Source organism: Vulpes vulpes, chromosome 4 (genome assembly GCF_048418805.1).
Source record: "Vulpes vulpes isolate BD-2025 chromosome 4, VulVul3, whole genome shotgun sequence".
Classification (NCBI taxonomy): domain Eukaryota; kingdom Metazoa; phylum Chordata; class Mammalia; order Carnivora; family Canidae; genus Vulpes; species Vulpes vulpes.
The window spans coordinates 122,355,789-122,375,337 of NC_132783.1; the positions used below are offsets into that span (position 1 = coordinate 122,355,789).

Below are 19,549 nucleotides of genomic sequence, written 5' to 3' on the forward strand. Positions count from 1 at the left end.
GCCCAAGACACCTCCTCGCCCGAGGCTTTCTCCCCAGTGCCTGCACCCACCCGCTCCGCCCCGGGGCCCAGCACACAGAGGGGGCCCCGCCGGGGCCTGGGTGGGGGCCTGGGTGGGGGCCTGGGTGCCGGGGCAGGAGGCAGGGCGCGAGTGCCGGGGGCGCGCACACACACACACACACACACACACAGTCGGTGGCCAGAACGCGAAGCGGCCGCGGCGCGGGTCCAAGAGCACAAACGACTGCTTTGCCGCATTCCCATTAAACAATAAAGCGAGCTGTAAAGCCTCAGGTGCTGTGTTTGTTGTGCCGTCTGTGGCGAGCGGTGGCTCCGGCAAGGGCGAGCGGGGCGCAGTGGGCCGGGGGAGCGCCTCTTCGGCTGATTCCAGGCACAGATAAGGAGCCGCCGAGCCACCAGCTCTGTCTAGACTCGCGACCTCACAAGTCAAGCGCCTTGTTTGGATTAGCCCTCCAGATCTGCCAACCTGATCAACTCCTGAAAGAGAAGGGCCCAGCAACACCCTCTTTTCCTCTCCCGGGCCGCGACTGTCCCTCCTTCAAGGGATCAAGGGCTGATCTGCCCGCAGGAGTCGCGGGGCTGGTTAGACCGGTGTCGGGTCCGGGTCCCCGCGTCTCCGCGCCCACCCACCCACGGGACACGCACCAGAGCCAAGAACCCCGAGGGAGGGGTCGGCAAACATAAGCAGCCACCTCAATCAAGTCCCTCAGCAACGCCACCCCGAAATAAACAAGAACTTTCAATCAATGGGATGGAAAGAGGATCCCAGGCAAGGAGAGGGCGAAGTGGAATCTCCCACAGGACTGTCCTGAAGTGCGTTTCCCCCCACCTGGCGGAGAGCAATCTTATCCCACGTCGATCTAGGCGTTGCCTTTTGGAGGGGAGGATGGGGGGCTGGGGGGGATGGGAGGTTAGGGAGGGGACAAGGTTTTCTGTTTTAGAAGGCTTTGCTTATCATCACGGAGCGCTTTCCCAAAGGGTAATTAGGCAGAAAGATTTGAAAAAATAGATTTTTAAAAAAATAAAGAATCAAGGAGTCTTTAAGTGAGGCTCTGGGGAGACACTGGCTTCTCCAAGGCACAGAAACTGGCTTCTCAGAGCTAACAGCTTAAGCGCCATAAAAATTAAAGGATGTGATAGTAACAATGCTCACAGCAAACACTCAGCAGCGTTCCCTCCCGCCCCTCCCCCTCCTTTGCTCCCTGTGAACCAACTTCTCTGTCTACACTTCAGAAGTCCCCGGGAGGTGTGGAGAGATCCTCCATCACGACTTGGGACATTGTAAGCTGTGAAGTTTATGTTTGTGGCGCCTGGGCTCAAACAGCCATTCAGTGGCTTGCTCAGTTATCAAGAAAACAACAATCAGAAAAGATCAGTAAACAGACTCGGCTGCCAGCGCCCTGAATTAACTACTTGCATTTTAGTTTAAAAATATTGACCCACACTGTACAAGTTAATTGTTTTTATTTGAAATAGTTAACGAGAATTCGAGATTTGGGGCCATTTTCGAAAGTAACACTTTTTAAATAAAGGTACATACACACGCAAAGATCCTTTACCCTTTTCTCTCCGCACTTCCAAAGAAGATTGGACTTCCCTTGTTGTGACTAATCTTTAATTGTTGATAAGCAGAAAAGAAATATAGTCCTTAATGAATAAAACTCAAGCATAATTTGGATTATAAATCTCTCTTACAAAAATTGACTAAACTTTACAAATAAAAAAAAATTAGTACTTTCTGCTTAGTTTACTTGTACTAGGGGTGGGATTAAAAACCCAAACTGGTTGAGTTATATCCAAACTTAGCTCTTCTGGTGGTTTGGACAGAGTTTTAACTTTTTCTTCTTCTTTTTTTTTTTAAGGAAATGGAAAAGACTAAATAAATCCATATGGGATTTACAAGAGATTTTTCAATGAGAACAATCTTATGGTTTAAAGAGTCAAGGTGCTAGGGAAATGCCAAGTACTTCTATCTTAAAAGTACATTGTCTTTGAGCTAGTAGTCAAAAGGCTGAGATAGACCAAGAAAGAGGTAAATGCAATGAGTTTAACAAACTTATTAGGGTGAATAGCAGCAGAGCATTACAGTCATTTATTTAATCTTGAATTTAAAAAAAAGAAAGAAAAGAAAGAAAGAAGAAAGAAAGAAAGAAAGAAAGAAAGAAAGAAAAAGGAAGGAAGGAAGGAAGGAAGGAAGGAAGGAAGAAAGAAAGAAAGAAAGAAAGAAAGAAAGAAAGAAAGAAAGAAAGAAAGAAAAAAAACCTTGTGAATTGGTAAGTGGGTACACACACCCACGAAGAATGTCAAATAACCAGAAATGTTATTTCAACGAAGAAAAAAGTCTCTTCAAATATGATTCTAACTTAGAAAGGACCCTTTTTTAATGGTAAGGAAACCAGGTCCATTTAATGAGAAGGAAAGAGAGACAGTAGACTGAAACAGAAGTTGTTATTGCTTTGAAACAATGAGGGGGGGGTATCTTCTCTGAGTATAGATATTGATACGGATTGCCTGATTGAAGGAGAGTGTCCTGGATGTTTTTAGTTGCATTAAGTTTTAGCTTGCAGAAGCTGGAGGAAATGAGTCATAATGTCCAGAAGGAAGAATTCAGAGTAATAAGGGGAGGGAGGATCAAAGATAATAGCAAACAGGAGGAATTTCATTAGAAGAGCACAGCTTAAAGCTAGGTCTCCAGAGGTGTGCTGGGAAAAGGAGAGTATGTGCAAGAGATGGTTTGCAAACAAGGAGACATTTCAGCTACACATTTTAGCGCACATGCTGAGGAGTCTAGAAGGGAACACACCTTTCATATGAATAATACAAGAACTAGAATGCTATCGACCCATCAATCCATTCTCAGCCATCAGGCAACAAATATCTTGAATCTAGCAAGTGAAACCAAATCGTTCATCACTCCCTTCCCAAATTACTGTACTTAAATTCAAGCTGTGGACCTCAGAATAGGCTGACATCTATATATGTAAAACATCATCTCCTTCCCCACCCCTCCACCCTCCCCCCCCCCCCCAATCTTGGGAATAATTGTCAGGATGAGAAAGCATCACAAAGATGTGTGCCTCACTTTAAGTCCTTCCGTTGCATTCAAACCCTAAAAGTTTCTATTTCCCATCTAACCTATACAGAGTCCACCAGAGGCTACAGCTGGAAAAGGGCACGTCATGGTTTCCAAACTAAGGCTTGGGCCTTTAGCAACTATGCAGACACCAATATTCACGTTGACCTTGCCATCTTTGCACTTATCAGTTAGCTATCCCAGGTGTCCTGGGAAGAAAAAGGAAAACTGAAAAGGTGGGCAAATAATGAGTCTAAAGGTAAAAGAGCCAAGTCCGATAGGAAGGATTAGGGAGAGATGGGAAACGAGAGAGAGAGAGAGAGAGAGAGAGAGAGAGAGAGAGAGAGAGAGAGAGAGAGAGAGAGAGAGAGAGAGAGAGAAATCTTTCCAGAAGATCTGTGTGAGATAAGGCGCAACTCCTGTTTTTCTCAACTGAAGACCACAAGCCATTATTACCGCGGGCCAAATTATTACCCCTCGGTGAAGAATTAGACACAACAATCAAAGTAATCAACGGGCATGTCTAATGCACTGTAACATTTTCAATGCAAAGTTTGTTTTCTCTCTGCCCCCACGTTAGAGCCTGTAATTAACCCGTTATGTAGAACGACGCCAAACAAAAGGCTAATTGAGGCTCGCTTCCCGACTTGCGGCAGGTTCGGAGAGGGTGAAAGCAACTGGAGAGCCCGGGGGCCGCGGGGCTCACCCGGTCTCCAGCCGGGCCTCCACGCCGCCCCGGTCAGGGCCCGCAGGGGCACGCGCCGCCAGACACACCACGAGGGGACGTTAGCCCTCGTATTTATTAAGAATTGTCACATACTTACAACGGCATGACACTCGCGCACACAAATGAACCCAGTTTCTAAGAGTCAAAGTATCATCCGGGGGGTGGGGGAAGAGAAGGGGACAGGGTGGAGCCCCAAATCCTAGCTCTACACCGCAAACCAAGAAGCACCAAGAAGCCTGATTTGGGGCAGGGCCCTTCACGTACCCCTGGGTTTGGGCGCCCACACTGGAGCTGCTGCAAATACCCGGGTGGAGGTGATGGGGTGGGGGGCAGCGCTGGTGCACGCCGCTCCGACCGCGGAGGGGGCCTGCCGCAGCCCGAGGCTCCCCGAGGAGCCTCCCCCGCGCTCCTCCGCCCCAGCCGGGCAGCCCTTAAGGGTCCCGGAATCGGAGTCGGGGGAGGGGAGGGGGTGGTGGGGAACAGGACAAGAAAAGACCCACGCTCACTGGTCTGGGAATTGCTGAGAAAACTCTCCCCTCGGCCTGCTCTTCCTGCGCAAGTAAAGCAGCATTTCTCAATCGGCTGACAGCCGCCCCTGGTAAATGATGGGCAGAGCTCACTGTCTAGGCGGAAAGGCTCTCTCGCAGCAAGAGCTGAGACTGGAAATATAGGTCATTTCAACAATCCTAAGAAGGAGACTTTGGTATAAAGCACTTACTCCCAGAAAATAAAAGAGTGACTCCGAATCAAAACCCATTTATGCAGGACCCTCTTCCTATTTGGGGTAGGGTGGGTCGGGCAAGAAAAGAGCCAGGAGGAGGAAGGAGAGTTGGGGGTGCCGGACCGGGATAGCCCCTCATTTTCAAAAAAAGGCAGTTAACATGATCACAGCTGAGAACCAAAGGCTTCCAACCAGTTTTGATTCAACTGTTAAAATGCAAACTGCAAGTTGGACCTTAACTATTCGCAATAAAATATCACACCTATTGTATGTCAGTTTACCCCATGCACATGCAGTTCCTAATTTCAGACATTTTAATGGCTTACTTGTAAACATATAAAAGAGGGACCCTGGATCACTGCATTTCTTTATTTATCTATGCCAAACGTTTATTAGTGAAATAGTCCTGAAGATATAATTCTACATATGGCGCTTTGATTTCACATAATATTTAAGAAAAAAGACAAAACACATAGAATTAGACATATAATTCAAAGACCACGGTATAACCTTTATCTTTTTCTTTTTTACTTCAGCAAACAAAAAAAAAATGTCAAATGACATGAAAAGTGGCAAGTCTTTCGACAATAAATAATAAATTACTTTATAATTTTTGCAATGCAAGAGCAAACAAAAAAAAAAAAGTTTCCTTTTTTTTTTTCCTCTTTATTTCCAGAGAGAGAGAAAACAGTCATTTTAACCAATAACTATACACATCTTTGGGGGAAAAGTTCGTGGACAGACACAAGTCAAACACAATCCCGAGACGCTTGTGGCAAAATAGAGGTAACCTTGTTGCAATGCTTTATAAGTTGGTTTTTAAATTTGAATTCAAAAACCTTTAAAGTCGCTTCAGACTTCTTGATAGAGGATGGATCTCAAAAAAAAAATAAAATAAAAAAAGAAGACGACGACGAAGAAGGGGGAGGGGCAAAAGTAAAAAAGAAACCAGCTACAGGACATGCTAAGAGACCCAGGATTTCAATTAACCCCTTGTTAAAGTCAACTAAAAACATCGCAAACCAACGCAGCTCCACCTTCCTGAAAGGACTCTTTCAGCCAAGGAGGCCAGTTTCTCTTCCTGTTCATTTGCTGGAGCTCCTGTTTGGCAAGGCAATGACCAATATAGAAACAGCACCATTCAGAATAGGATGGACTAGAAAATCTCTATTTCTGCTTTTTCTCTAGATGTGCAGTGAAATGAAAATGCTTTTTTTGAGATCCTTGAATATAAATCCTCTACGTTTTAAAAACGTCTTTTTTTTTTTTTTTTCAGTACTCCTAAGGTCATTGGATAGCGTATGTTGGGTTTGGGTTTTGTTTGTTGTTTAATTCTAGTAAAATCCCATGATTGTCTTCACAGTGTTGCTACCATATCACCTTGTCATTAAAACAGACTTCGTGCATTTCATGGAGCATTCATTTCTCGATTCAGTTTTCATTGACTGGGTCGTTAAATACTTTTGTTTCGGAGTTCAACATTATACTTTCCCACTTTCTCCAACAGGGAAAAAAAATACATCTGAATGAATGTTCCTCATGCCTCAATAGGACTGGCTACCATGCTGTTAGGTGTATCTGGGAGCTGAGAGGACATCGACGCCACTTCACTGCCAGTGGAATTAGAGCCCGGTCCTCCTTCTGAAAAATTCACCTGCATAGAAGGTTGAGAAATGAATAAAGGAGGCTGCGATTGTATTCTTAAAAGGATTATAAGCTCATCATATGTGTATAGGTACGTGCAAGTGTTTTTGTGTGTAGATGGATATGCAGATAAAGATCTACATGTATAACTGAATTTTAACAGGCTTAAAGAAAGCCCACAAAGAAAAGAACTTGAGAAAAAATCCTCTCGCTTTCCCATCTTTCAAGAGATCTCTGTTTTAACTGAAACTGAATTCCCAACATTGTGTTGCGTTAAATTATTTAAGGACAAATGTGTTTCCCACTGTAAAATGGCATCGCAACTCTACCATGCATGCTCGAAATAAAATTATCCTGCTGGCTACATGTTGCCCTGGGAGCAGGCAAGTCCTCAGTCTCCAGGCATCAAAGCCTCTCTTCTTGAGTTGGAAAATCCATAACACACGCTCAGATCGCTCAGATCGTGTGACAGGAGATTCAGAAGAGGCTCCACAGAACAATGATTAACTCCTCAGAGGGTTCACAGCGTGGGCTTTCTTCCTTGTTGTTGGTCCTGCTGCCTTTTGGCCTTTCTCTCTTTCTCTTTCTTTTTCTCTCTTTAAATCAGGCTCTTCCTTCCGAGAGGAGACCCATATATTATAACGTCATCGCATTATAAATATCTGGCTCCTTCTTTTAAACCGAAAGTATTGTGTTGCTGTTGGAAACCTCTTTCTCCACTCCACCCCTATACCCCCCTCCTGCCTTGGCTTCCCTCCCACTACTCTCATCTAACACTAAAGTTTTAGAAGGTACAAACACTTGGCTGCCCTGAACCCTCCTCTGACTTGCCTTCTATGATCCAGGTTTTGCTCAAATAACTCATAAGATTACTCTCACTTTAAATAAGTTCTTTTGCCTAATTCCAGAATTTGCCTTCCTTTCTATCCTATTAAACTTTCCCATGGAGAGGTCAAGGGGCTTCTCAAATTTGCCTAGCCTCTAGACTGGCCCACTTACAAATGTAAACCTGGACCAAGTCCTTGTAACCACTGCCTCTGGCCTATTACCTAACTGTCGCCACAGAGAAAGAAAATGTTCTCCAGGTAAATGTGAGGGTAAAAAACTAACCTCAACTAAAGTTTTACTTCCAAAGAAAGGAACAAGTTTTTAGAATAGATCTGGTTTTTATAGAAGAAAATTCTACAGGACCATTGACTATTTAAGAAAAAAAATAGGTGTATATATGCCATATCACAAAGTATATATATCTAATACTCTTGTTTATCTGGACCCTTAAGCCTTTTGTAGGCATATGGTGAGTTAATTTTCTCTTCTCTGGATGTATGAAACATACTAATGCTAACAGGTTTTTACGTGTTGTCTCTGATTGGTAGAACTCACGTTCCTTTGGCTATACATGCCCCACAGTATGAGACTGTGCATAACATCTTAACTCATACACTTAAAATGTTAAAGTAATCCTACATTTTAGATTAGGTTGGTCCCAGAAAGGGGTATTAATAACAGAAAGCATCCATCATGTCTTTAAATAACTGAACTCTTTATTGATATATTTGAAAATCATACCCACACAGGTGCCTGCTGCTCATTGATAATAACATTGATTATGTCTTACAACATTGGTTATTAACATAAACAGCTCAATTTAGGTCTTTAAATACACCATTCTCTAGTAGCTGAGGAGAGAGTAAATTTACTAATTGCTGATCAAAATGACAAGGTCTTCTAAAAGTCCCTTCCAGCTCTAAAAGTCTAAGATATATGATTTTGCAACCCTGTACACCTTCCTATGCATGTCTAGTTAATTAGACACCTTGGAAGTTATCCCTCAAAGCAGGCCCAGTTGAGAGAAAATTCAACCTATATGGTCAAATTATGAACTCAGAGAAAGGACTCACGAGAAGTTTGTTTCCCTTGAGCGCTTGTCTCCTCTTCATCAAGCCTCCTTCATCTCTCCCCAGCCTTGGGGCCAAGGAAGCACCCTCCCCTCGGAATCTTTCATTGTGTGACAGTTAAACCAGAATCTTCTTTTTGTTAGAGATTCAGCTTCCTCACTCTGAGAGCTGACACTTACCAGTTGCTGAAAAGCAGGCTGATCTATGTCACTCTGCAAGGCGAAGTCACTCAGTACTTTCCAAGGCGGCTGGTAACTTTGCACCTCCACTGGGTTTGCCTGTAAGCCACCATCGTGTCTCTCTGGACTGGCAGCCACCATGGGAGTTCCTGTCATCCCCTGGATATTCTGTGAATAGGCCCCCCCAATCCCAACACGTTAATGACCAAACTCCCTCCCTCCATTGTCCGCAGAGGCTAAGCAAATATACCCTAGCATTATCTTATCTATATAGTGGCCACTATTGACTCAGTTAATCTGCTGCATGTATGGATATTAGCCAGAGGGTTTTTTTTTTTTTTATTGTATTTTGTTTTTCTGCTTCTGTGGGTGGGACTAGTAGGTTTGCTTGGAATTTACTAAATTAATTTCTATTCTGACTTTCTCCTTTCCCTTTAAATCCACATTTTATCTCAGTTCCTCCCATCTGCCTTCACAGGCGGTAGCGTCACCGGGCAGAAAGCTGCAGCCTCTGGACATGGTGGGTTTTCTGGGCAGTTTCAGTTACACTTTCTACAGGCAAAGGCACCTCTCTTCACAGAGCCAACCCCCACCCCCAAGCATTTGGGTCTGGCTACTCTTGTGCTACTACCAACTTAAAAAGTGCCCCGGCACAGGCTTGGCTGGCCTGCCAAGTTTAATGACAGCAGGGGTTTTATGGGATTTAAAAATAGGGCTGAAGCGGTAAAAAGAAAAGAAAGAGAACCTCTTTAGTTTAACTCAACCAGAAATCCTGGTGGAGTGGGTGCTGCCATGGGCTTGGGATGACAGTGGATAATAATATCTCTGGAGGCCTGGACTTGAACTAGAGTAGAGGGTGTCCTATCTTCGCAGGTCACCTTGGTGGATCTCACTGGTCTGAAGGCACTGAGGCAGGCCTTGTCAAGATTCAAGCAACACACCGAGAGGGTCCACCACCAGGACAACCCACCCATCCACCTCTGAATTAGACAGGGAGCCAAGGAGGTGTCTCTCTCTCTCTGGTGCCTGAGGAACTGACAACCTGAATGCTGTCAGAAAGGGTCAGGCCTTGCTGCCCCCTGCTCAGCAGTGCAGGAGTGTTTGCTGGTGGGGGACAGGTTGAAGGGCACAAGCCCACTCACATGGGCCGGGGGTGGAGGTACAGGGCTCTGCGCTGGGCCCTTGCCAGTTGCTTCTCCCCTGGGGCCTGGGCCTGGCTAGAGGAGGTAAGGGGCTGCTGGCTTTTGCTTTTGAGCAGGAGGGAACCCACTTGCAGGCCAACCTAGGCAGTCCTTTGCACCTCGTGCATTTGCTCTGCTCCCCACTCAAGTTCCATATCCCTGGTCCCAGGGCCACTCACAGTTTTGTCATTGGGCTGCTGCTGCTGGAGCTGCTTCATCATGATGCTCCGCTTCTTGTCCTTGCACCGCTTGTTTTGAAACCAGACCCGGATCACACGAGGGCTAAGGCCCGTCATCTCCACCAGTTGCTCCTTCATGAGTGCGTCTGGCCTAGGGTTGGCGGCATAGCAGGTCCGCAAGGTATGCAGCTGCTTCTCGTTCAGCACAGTCCGAACACGGGTGGTCTTCTCTGGCTGCTTGTGGACGTGGGGCCGCAGGGCTGGCTGCCTGGCGGAGATGGGCTCGGCTGCGAGGCAAGGGGCGGCAAGGGGCACGGTGAGCAGTGAGCAAAGGCCTGGGTGGCTCGCCCTCCCATGCTGCTCCCAGACAATGGCCAGTGCTTTGCAGCCATGACAAACAAAGCGGGGGTGGCAGAGGTGGGGATCAGGGAAGCAAAAGGGAGAATAACATCTGGCTCTCCAACCTGAGAGGTCAATGCTGAGTAATTCAGGCTCAGAACGCAGCCTCCGCCCCTGCTCTAATCAACATAGCCTTAGCAGAGGGGCGCACTTCTCTGGGGCAGCACTGTTCAGCATTGTTTCTCCTCCCTCTTTGCCCGTCCTCATACCCAGACTGGTCCCAGGTTACAAGAGTACCCACCACCTCCAGACTCCTGGACAACAGCCACATGGGAAGGAAATGCAGAACACCCCAGTGTCAGCCAGAGACACTATACAAGCCGGGAGGTCTCTAATGCAAAGGTCAAAGAGAATTCTGACAGAAAGCCTTGAACTTCAGTTCAGAGAGGGTAATCAAGCCAAGGAGCTAAAGAAATTCAGTATTTCAGCCATAACTCCCGTCCTTGATCTTTCCACTAAATCTACCTGGCTGTTCATGAGACGGACTGACCCAGTACAAAGGAAAACCGAAACTGTTGCGTTGCCTGGGTTCGGGACAAATGACAGCTGGGGAGAGTTCTGTCTCCTGACTGCCTCCCAATATTTCCATCTCTTCTGTGTTTTCCCACAAAGCCGAGCACAGGTTGCACAGAACTGAAATTGCCATTCTGTCTTTGCCCCTGTGCAAGCTAGTCGTGTACCCCCCAGAACAGAAGCCTTACAGCTTCTGAAAAAGCAGAGTGCACAGATCTGTGTTTCCCCTCCGTCAGTGTTTAGTGAGAATTGATACTTTAATAATGCCCCAGGTAGATCTATTCCTGAGCGGTAGGTGTACTTCCCTTATTCCTGAAGGGAAGTAAGGTTCTGGAAACACTGTCTGCCTCCTCAGGGAAGGCCTCCTCGTGGCCAATCTTGCTCAGTTTCTACTCTCCTTCTCCCGGAATGGGCTCTCTGAAATGTATGGTACAAATCCCGCACCTCTCAGGACCCCTAGGGTCAGGTCAAAACCTACTGGGTCAATTTAGTGTTACAGGCGACAGGCCTGAAGATGAAATTCTCACCAAATCACATAGAATGAATGGTTTAAAGAGGCAGGCTCCCTTTAAAAGGCAATTACTGCAGATTAGCTTGTTGACAGTTTTAAATTACAGCTCTGTGCAATGGCCTGCAGTTATGGAGACTGTATCTTTTCACATCCACTCTTTCACAAAAGGACAAAAATAAATTTTAAAAATATTTCAGAGTGTGGGGCAGTTGCAAGGAAAAAGGATTTGAAAGACTAAATGACTTAGGGCCACCTAAGCTTCCTTCATTGGGTTAAAGGAGGAAGCTCCGGGGGCCCAGAGCTCCACCCCTTTAATTAGGCAGCGGCAGGAAGACTACCTGGCGGGGAGCTGAAGCCCATTTTCAGTAAGCCCCGGTTTGGAGGCCAAGGTAAACTGGAAGTACTGTTTGGACGTGTGTATACACGTATGCACAAGTGGTGTACATTCATGTGTACGCATGTTTAGATGCGTACAGGTGTGCTGCGGAAGGGGAGTCTGAGGAGACAGTAAGTGCACCGAATCTTGCGCAAAAGAGCGAAGTCCAGCGCAGACTGCTCCGAGGACACTTCCCTTGGCGGTGGGCCGCTGCCGCTGCCGCAGCCACTGCCCCGTGGCTACCAGGGGGGCCGCGGGGGCCCGCGCACTGGCTGGGCCGTGCGGGTCCAGCCCAGCGCCAGCCTCCCCCGGCGGCCTCCCTCCGGGCAAGGAGTACCTGCCATTTGCAGCGGCCGCGCTGGGTGCAGAGGGCTGAGCGGGTCGCCGGCGCCCAGGCTGGCCCTCTCCACCACGTCGTGGTCCGCGCGGCAGAAGAGCCCGTCCTCCCGAAGCGCGAACTCGTCCCCGGGGATGAGCTGACGGCTGCAGGCCACGCAGCGGAAACACTCGATGTGGTACACCTTGGAGCGGGCGCGCATCACGAAGTCGTTCTTGCTGAAGCCGATGCTGCACTTGGCGCATTTGATCCCGTACAACCTGAGCGCGCGCCGGCCCGGGGCGGGGAGAGAAACACGGAAAGAGGGGATCACTTTAAGCCGGCACTGCCGCGGCGCCAGATTGCTGAGGACCCCCGGCCACACGGGACCCTGAAATCTGCAGTAGCCGACCAGCTGGGGACGGGCGGAAAGAAATCATTTGGTTTCTCCCTCTTCTCCTTCTGGTCTTTTATCCTCCCTTTCCTTTCTTATGAACCTCTGTGTCTCCGTCAGTACCTCCTTAATTCAGAATACCCCTAAAGTAAAAATGTTGGACGGGTTGGAAGCCCCGTCCCAGGGTAACCCTTGCAGCTCTTTGCAGAAAGGAGGCAGGGGGGACTCTAGTAGCCACTGGCCCCACACTTTTGCCTTCCTATCCCCCAATTTCTGCTGCTAGAAATGTCTCTAAAACTGCTACAAAAAGTCCTTCCAAGAGAAAAAAGAAAGCTTAGGGGATGAGACTGTCACCCCACTCATTTGTAAATATACAGAGATGCACAAGCAGAGTAACAAAATGAAACCTCTGAGGGTTTCCAGATTCCCCTTCTGCACAATAAGCACGTTGCAGTTTTTCCCCCAACTAAAGCTTTTTCCTCGGGCAACAATGTTAACAGAAAGTTCCCTTTCCATTCTTCCTTTTATTATTATATTATTTAAAATCTGCTCCTGCTCCCTCAATCTTTTACAAGTTGCTGAAGCATCTACCTCTATTTCAGTTTGCTTGAGAATCATGACCACCCAGAAAAATGAAAAGACTCACTTCTAAGGGTTTTCTTGCTCCTGATCTTTCCTACAAAGGGACAATCCTTATAGGTTCCACCTAGGCAGCACTGACCTGCCCCCCCCCCCCCTGTGTATCGGTAATAACAGAAACGGGGGCATTCCTACAAATAGAATCCAGGAGAGGAAAAGATCCACACGAGGTGGAGGGAGGGCACCTCTCTCCCCAAAAGGAAGAAGGGCATTCAGAAATCTAAATAGTCTCCGTGTTCTGCTTTTACAACTATAGGAGTTCAAAGGGGAACACGCACACAACCGAGAGAGACTGAAGGGGAAAAGGCAAAAGCTATCGGCTCCTTCTATAAATGTGTACGCAAGAATTGGCAACGTGAAGGTCTGTATGTAATTGAGCAAAACACTATCTCCACAGGAGGAAAGATAGTCCTAGAGGTGCAAAGTGAGCTCTCCCTCTCTAGAATCTTGAGTTCACACACTAATCAAGTAAACAATGAAAACAGCTCATTTGTCAGAGGTTAGAAGGTAGATTCAAAAGTTTTTCCTCCCTCCGCCTACTCTATGTGAGATCTTCCATTTCATAGGATGAAGACTTTACCTTGCCTGTGACCAAACAATTTGGAAAATCCCTCCCCTTCCTCCAGTTCCCCACTTCCCCTATTTCCTCCCACTGCCCCCTCCCAGCAAAGTATTAATAAACCCCTACACGCACTGTTCAGTTTTACCTATCAAGATTATACTCTCTATTTCATGTTTTTACAAGAAGAAAAAGTGCTGGACACTAGACAAACAAGTAAAAATTGTGACCGCATACTTAACTCTTGACTAAACTTTAAGTTCTCAGCTCCAGAAATTCTATGCCTTACAAAAGCTAATTACTTGTTACTAGCCACTGGAGACATTTAAAAAGTATATAATATTTTGATATCATTTAACAGAATAGAGAAGGTGTTATCTCTTCTGTTTGTTATTAAAACAATAAAATTTTCTTTAGGAAGTCTACTGGTTTCCTAAGGCAGAAGATGGAATTTCTGCCGTACATATATACACAGGTCAGAGAAAATTTGAGATTTGTGAAGCATGAACTTTAGGCATAGAATAAACTGGAAGAAGAAGAAGAAGAAAAAAAAAAAAAACTCAGAATGTTCCCTGTGTGGTTTTAGTCTTGTCAGTATGGGCAATTCGCTCATTTTATCAGTTACCAGATTTTAATGTGAGAAAGGAAGCTGTTCAATTATCTAAATATACCAATTGTTCGTAGACAGATGATGGGCAATTTGATCTGCTCTGTCTAATTCATCAGCTCAGATAAGATAAGAAAGAAAAGATAGTCAGATGTCACCAAAGGGTTAATATTTAAAAAGATTAAATTTCCGGTCTTTTTGCAGGGAGTATTTGGGTTGGTTTTGAAATTTTCCAAGAAAGCACACTTACCCTAAAAGTAAAGGGGGCAATATTTCTATTTGCACTTTCAAAGTGCACTTCTAAAAACCCTTAGGTCAAACTTTTATTTCGCCTATCGCATTGACATCTCCACAGAATTTGTCAATTACTAACAAAACACTGAACTATTGAAATAAATTGATGAACAGAGAAAAACACTGCACTGTACGATACAATAAAAACCAACCTTTAGAAAAGAAAGTTTAGAAACCCCAAGTTATCCATGTTTAAATTTCTGCCTGTTTGTTTTGGGAGGGGGAGGGTGAAAGAAGAAAATAATTTGAGCATCCCCAATTCCAAGAGCAATTAAACGAGCTTCAACGCCACCCAATTTACGAAAGCCACTACTGAGTTTGTGGGGTTTCCCCCTCCCTAAAAAGTGAAATAAACAGAATAGTTTAATTTGTGCAACATCCTTAAAGATAACTTTTGCACAAGGGACCCCACTAAGGCAAACTTCACAAAAAGACAAAGCGACATCAAATACGTAAAAGGGAGTGGGGAGAGACGGGGAACTCTCAGAGTTAGGGAAGCAATATAAATGGCGTACCTGATATAATCTCTTTTACAGTAGGTTTTCCCATCTCTAACAAAGCACGTACAGCTCTCGTCCAAATACTGATTACACTCCGCACATTTCAAACATGCCGCATGCCATTCCAAATCCGGAGAAACCCTCAGAATATACTGATCGTGAATTTGATTGCCGCAACCAACACATAGGGAAATCAGACGTTTTTCTGAAATGAAAATAAATACATGATTGACTAACCGTTTACTTCCTACAGAGATAAACACACTTTTAGTGTCGTTCTCTTATAGGGCGTACTCTGGGAGGTTTTTTTTTTTTTTTTCTTCCTTCTCCTTCCTTTCTTTCTCTCTCTCCTCTCTCTCTCTCTCTCTTTTAAAGAGTACTGCACTTTGGGATGGTAATTGAAGTGTGCCATCAAAACCCTGACTCGTTTTAAAAAGGAGGTGGAATCTATGTAAAAATGCAGATTTGAATAGTCTACATTTGTAAGCCTAGCACGCAATCAAACCCGTTCATTTTGTATTTCTTGCCCCCCCCCCCTCACCACCACCACCACCCCTCCTCCCTCTTTGCCGTAATCATTGGGAAAGATTATGGAGAAGTCAAGTCAAAGAAAAGGTTTTGACTAGCAGCGTTAAGGGGACGCTTCTATGTTCCACGAAGCGCGCTCCTCTAACAGCACCTAGGGCTGGATATTGTTAGCCAGAGCAGACATCCACACAGTTGTCACTCGTTCTCTCTTGCGAGTCTAATGCTAATTCACATCTCCGGGTATTGTATGTACGGGCGGCACCTTTTGCAACAATATAACCTCCTCGGAGAGCTCCGGGGCCCCGAGGAGGAAACCGCCGCCCGGCACCGCCAGTAGCGCTCGGGTCCTGCAGGGCGCACAGGCGAATTCAAACGCAAGGCACGAGCAGTTTCCCGAAGATCGGAGCCGACAGCGAGCATGCAGGCGTGGCGGCAAACGAGAACCAGCCACCTCTCCTCCTCCTCCTCCTCCTCTCCTCCTCCTCCTCTCTGCAGGCAAGGACTCCAACTCGGACGAGCTCCTGGCCCCCGTGCCCGAGAGAGACCCCCGCACAAGAACAGCACACCGAGCCCCGCAAGGTAAAATAGCCTCTTACTTTTTGGTGGATCTCCCATGTCTCCCATATCTGTAAGAGGGAGTAATGTCCACAGTGAAATGGTGGTTGTACAGTTGGAGACCAGCCACAGACAGGATGCTGGAGCTGTGGCTAAGTGGGAGACAGTGGCCCGCGGGGCTGCCGAGGCGGGGGGGCCGCTGCCCGGCTGCGCCGCGCCCGCGCGGGTCGGGGAGTCCAACTCAAGCCGGCGGAGCTGGCGGAGCGGAGGCGCGGCGGCGGCGGCGGACTCGGCGCGGCTCGGCACCTCTCTTCCTTATCTCTTACTCAAACTTCTCAGCTCCAACTCAGCTCCATCGCCATTGGTCTGACGCTGCGCGCGGGGACGTCAGGCGAGCGCCGCGCCCATTGGCTGCGGGGCGCGCGGCGCAGCTGCTCTGATTATCATATTTCAGCCTCGCCGCCGCCGAGCGCCACTGACCGCTCCGAGAGCCCGCGGGAGAGGATTGGGGCTCCCGGCCGGGGCCGCTCGCTCCGGGCTCGGGCGGCTCCCTCGCGGGGCTCGGGCGGCCCGGCTGCGCTGGCCCGGGGCCTCCCGCTCCCGCTCCCGCTCGCCCTCCGCCTCCCGCGCCCCCTCCCCTCCCCTCCCCTCCCGCGCCCGCCCGCCCCTCCCTCCCTCCCCCTCCCGCGCTCCCTCCCGGCCGTGCCGGCGGCGCCCTCGCCTCCCGCCGCGCCGCTCCTCCGCCCTGCGCTCCTGGGCTCCCCGCAGTCCGGCCGTGCTGCGCGCGGGGCGCTTTTCTGCCGCCGGTGGCGAGTGGCTGGTGGGTAGGTCTTGCTGCTGACGAGGTCCTTCCAGGGCTCTAGGAAAGGGGGCGACTTGGACCGACGGGCCGCTCGGCTCGCCGTGGTCCCGCGCCGGAGCTCACAGCGCCGGGCCTGGCGCGGCGGGGCCGCCGGGGAGGGGGAGTTCCCGAGCTGGCTGCGCCTGGCGCGCAGGGAGCTGCGGCCCAAGGGCGAGACGAACCGGGAGCGGCACGAATAAGCCCACGGGAATGGCTCTCTCAAGCTACCCCACTCCTCCGTTAACCACCGACCTCAGAGCTCAAAAAAAAAAAAAAAAAAAAAAAAAAAAAAAAAAAAGCCAGGGTGGGAGGGTGAAGAGCGCTTCTTGCGTGAAGCGGAGAATCAGGTTGGGCGCACACAGGTAGAACCAAGTGGACTCCGCGGGCTCCTCTCTCCCTCTAACGGCCCTTGAGGTCTGCTTTTGCAGTTTGGCCCTAGAATGTAGCAGCGCACTAACCCAAAGCCAAAGACTGAAATGATCGTCCAGGAGTGAAAAAGTTTGTAAAGCGATTATATATATATATATATATATATAATATATATATATAATATATATATAATCTCCTGTCCAGTTCCTCTCTCTCTGCTGGCCTCCTCCCCTTTTGTTTGTAAGCAAACGTGTGCAATTCGCCTTTATATATAAAGGACCGTTCTCCATGTCTCTCTAGTCTAGAGATTAAAAAAAATAAATAAATGCGTTAGTCTAAGGGCGCGAGTTAGGGAGGAATCTAATACTGAAGGGCAGTGAAATACCTGTTTCACTTCACCGGGTTTGTTTATCTGATACTTTTCTCTCGGGGGAAACAAGCTGGAGAGAGAAGAACCTTGGCTCCAACTCGCGGGGAACCTTTTCCAATAATTTCTGACACGTACCCGTCACCTTTTACAGTCTCCCCAAAACAAAGTCACAGGGAAGGCCGCGAAGAACACCCACATGTCTCCCAAAGCTTCTAAATAGCCTTCCCTTACCTAAAGTGACTGCCAGTTTTCTCTGAAAATGTCCACAAACCCAAGCAGTAGAAGGCGTAATTTCGGTGTCTTGCTGCCTGGGGAAAAAAAAAAAAAAAAAAACCCAGTTGGGTTAGGAAACTCCATTCTTTGTACTTCTCGCCAGATCTAACCCTTGATAAGAGCTGTGAGCTCTCAGCTGGCCTCAATGGCTCGGTTTGCGTGTATATGCTTTTCCAGAGTGCAAAAGAAGCTAAGATGTTTGAGTTTCCTCCTGACCTAGCTGGGCTTTACCAAGAACACGTATCTGTTTCATTTTGTTTTCTCTCGAGGAAGAGTTTAACTGGATCTCATGCCTTCTGTTTTTATTATAAGTTATATCAGTGTGTGTGTGTGTGTGTGTGTGTCTAAAATTGAAAGTTGGAATAGACATAGGTTGATAAATGTATCAATTTTTTTTTTTTGTTTAAAAATCTGTTCGCTTTAAAGTTTCTAGCCTCCCGGTATTACATGCATGGAGCCCTTTGTCAGGCTGCTTTTGCAAAGCTGATCCTGGTAATCAAAACACGAAGCAAGTCTTCCCGGTATAAGGGCATGTTTCCCTTATAGATAATGAAGTTGACTCTAGTTAAAAAAAAAAAAAAAAAAAAAGATACCATTATAATGCCAGAAAGTAAATAGAGGATTTTAGCCAATCATATTCCCTTACGCCACCTTTATAACATGGAATTAAACAGAAGCTGCCAGAAGCCTGATGACATATTTGAGATCCACAAAACGCCCTCACTATCCATACTCCTTCAAATCAGTCACATACACAGTGTGATATTTTAACTTCCTAAACTAATAACCTATTCCTAAGAATTACTGCCCTTGATGGTAGCAATTCCAAATAGAAAAGCTGGCATGTGGCTTGGAGGAAAACCTTTACTCATGGACAATTTCATCGTAATGGTGAAGATAATTGTTTTTTCCTTCTTTTTCAGCCTTCATTGTTATTGTAACCAAGAATTTTCTTGATAAGCTCCTAAACTGATAGAGGTAAAGCTCATGCAGAAGATACTCTCTGATAAAGGGAGAAATTAGAAGGAACCCAATAATATATTGTTCCATGATGGATGTGCTCTGAAGTTCTGTGTCTACTGCTAATACATTTTGCATCAGAATCCAAGTTAGGGGAGCAGTCATTTTTTCACTTCACCTGAAAGTTCAGATATGACCACAGATTATTCTCCTCTTTCCGTAGCTGATTGCTACATGTGCATTTAACACATCGAATGTATCAGTAAAAAAAATGTGTAATGTTTTTATAGAACACAACAAAATGTGATTAGCAATATTTTCCCCCAGTACTTGATCACAGGAGCGACCTCTTGTGTTCGAAGGGGAGATTAGACCCTCTCCCTTCTGACAAAAATGGACTTATTTTGACCTTTACCCGTTCTGTTAGGTCAAAAATACATCTTTCAGAACAGTAGTTGTGTGAATCCCCTGCTGTGAGCTCCTCTATTAATGAGAGAAGAAGAATATTAGTAGTTTCTAAGTATAGTTCCGATTACCTCCAGGCCACCTCAATATACTTCACAGTGTCTTTGAATATAAAAGGTACGCTGAGATTTCGTAAGTTCCTCTTGAGTCTGTGGTGTCTGCCCACGTGCACTTGTACGCACCTTCCAAAATACAGTTATTACACCTGAAACTCCTGGTGGGCTCTTAAGCCCAAGTATTTGTGTGCTGTTACGTTCTCTGCTTTAACATTTGAACATTCCACATCAAACTTAATGCCAGATACAGAATCCTGAACAAATATGTTCTCAGGCTACTTTTCAAAAATCTAAATAGGTTTTAATTGCAATTGAAAAGTGTTATCACACATTTAGAATGTATCCCCGAACTGGCAGATATAAGGAATTTTTAAGTCCGTTCTTTATGAAAATATGTACAGA

At 46.7% G+C, this 19,549-nt stretch overlaps 1 protein-coding gene across 1 annotated transcript; it reads right to left on the reverse strand.

The window, feature by feature from the left end:
* Nucleotides 1–4,904: 4,904 nt before the first annotated feature.
* On the reverse strand, nucleotides 4,905–16,156 carry ISL1 (ISL LIM homeobox 1). The gene is made up of 6 exons (XM_026017037.2): nucleotides 15,855–16,156; nucleotides 14,746–14,935; nucleotides 11,759–12,018; nucleotides 9,623–9,909; nucleotides 8,263–8,430; nucleotides 4,905–6,195 (listed from the first exon to the last, which is right to left on the reverse strand). The coding sequence occupies exons 1-6, from the start codon at nucleotides 15,880–15,882 to the stop codon at nucleotides 6,079–6,081; spliced, it is 1,050 nt and encodes a 349-aa protein (XP_025872822.1). The 5' UTR covers nucleotides 15,883–16,156; the 3' UTR covers nucleotides 4,905–6,078.
* Between the last annotated feature and the right edge of the window lie 3,393 nt (nucleotides 16,157–19,549).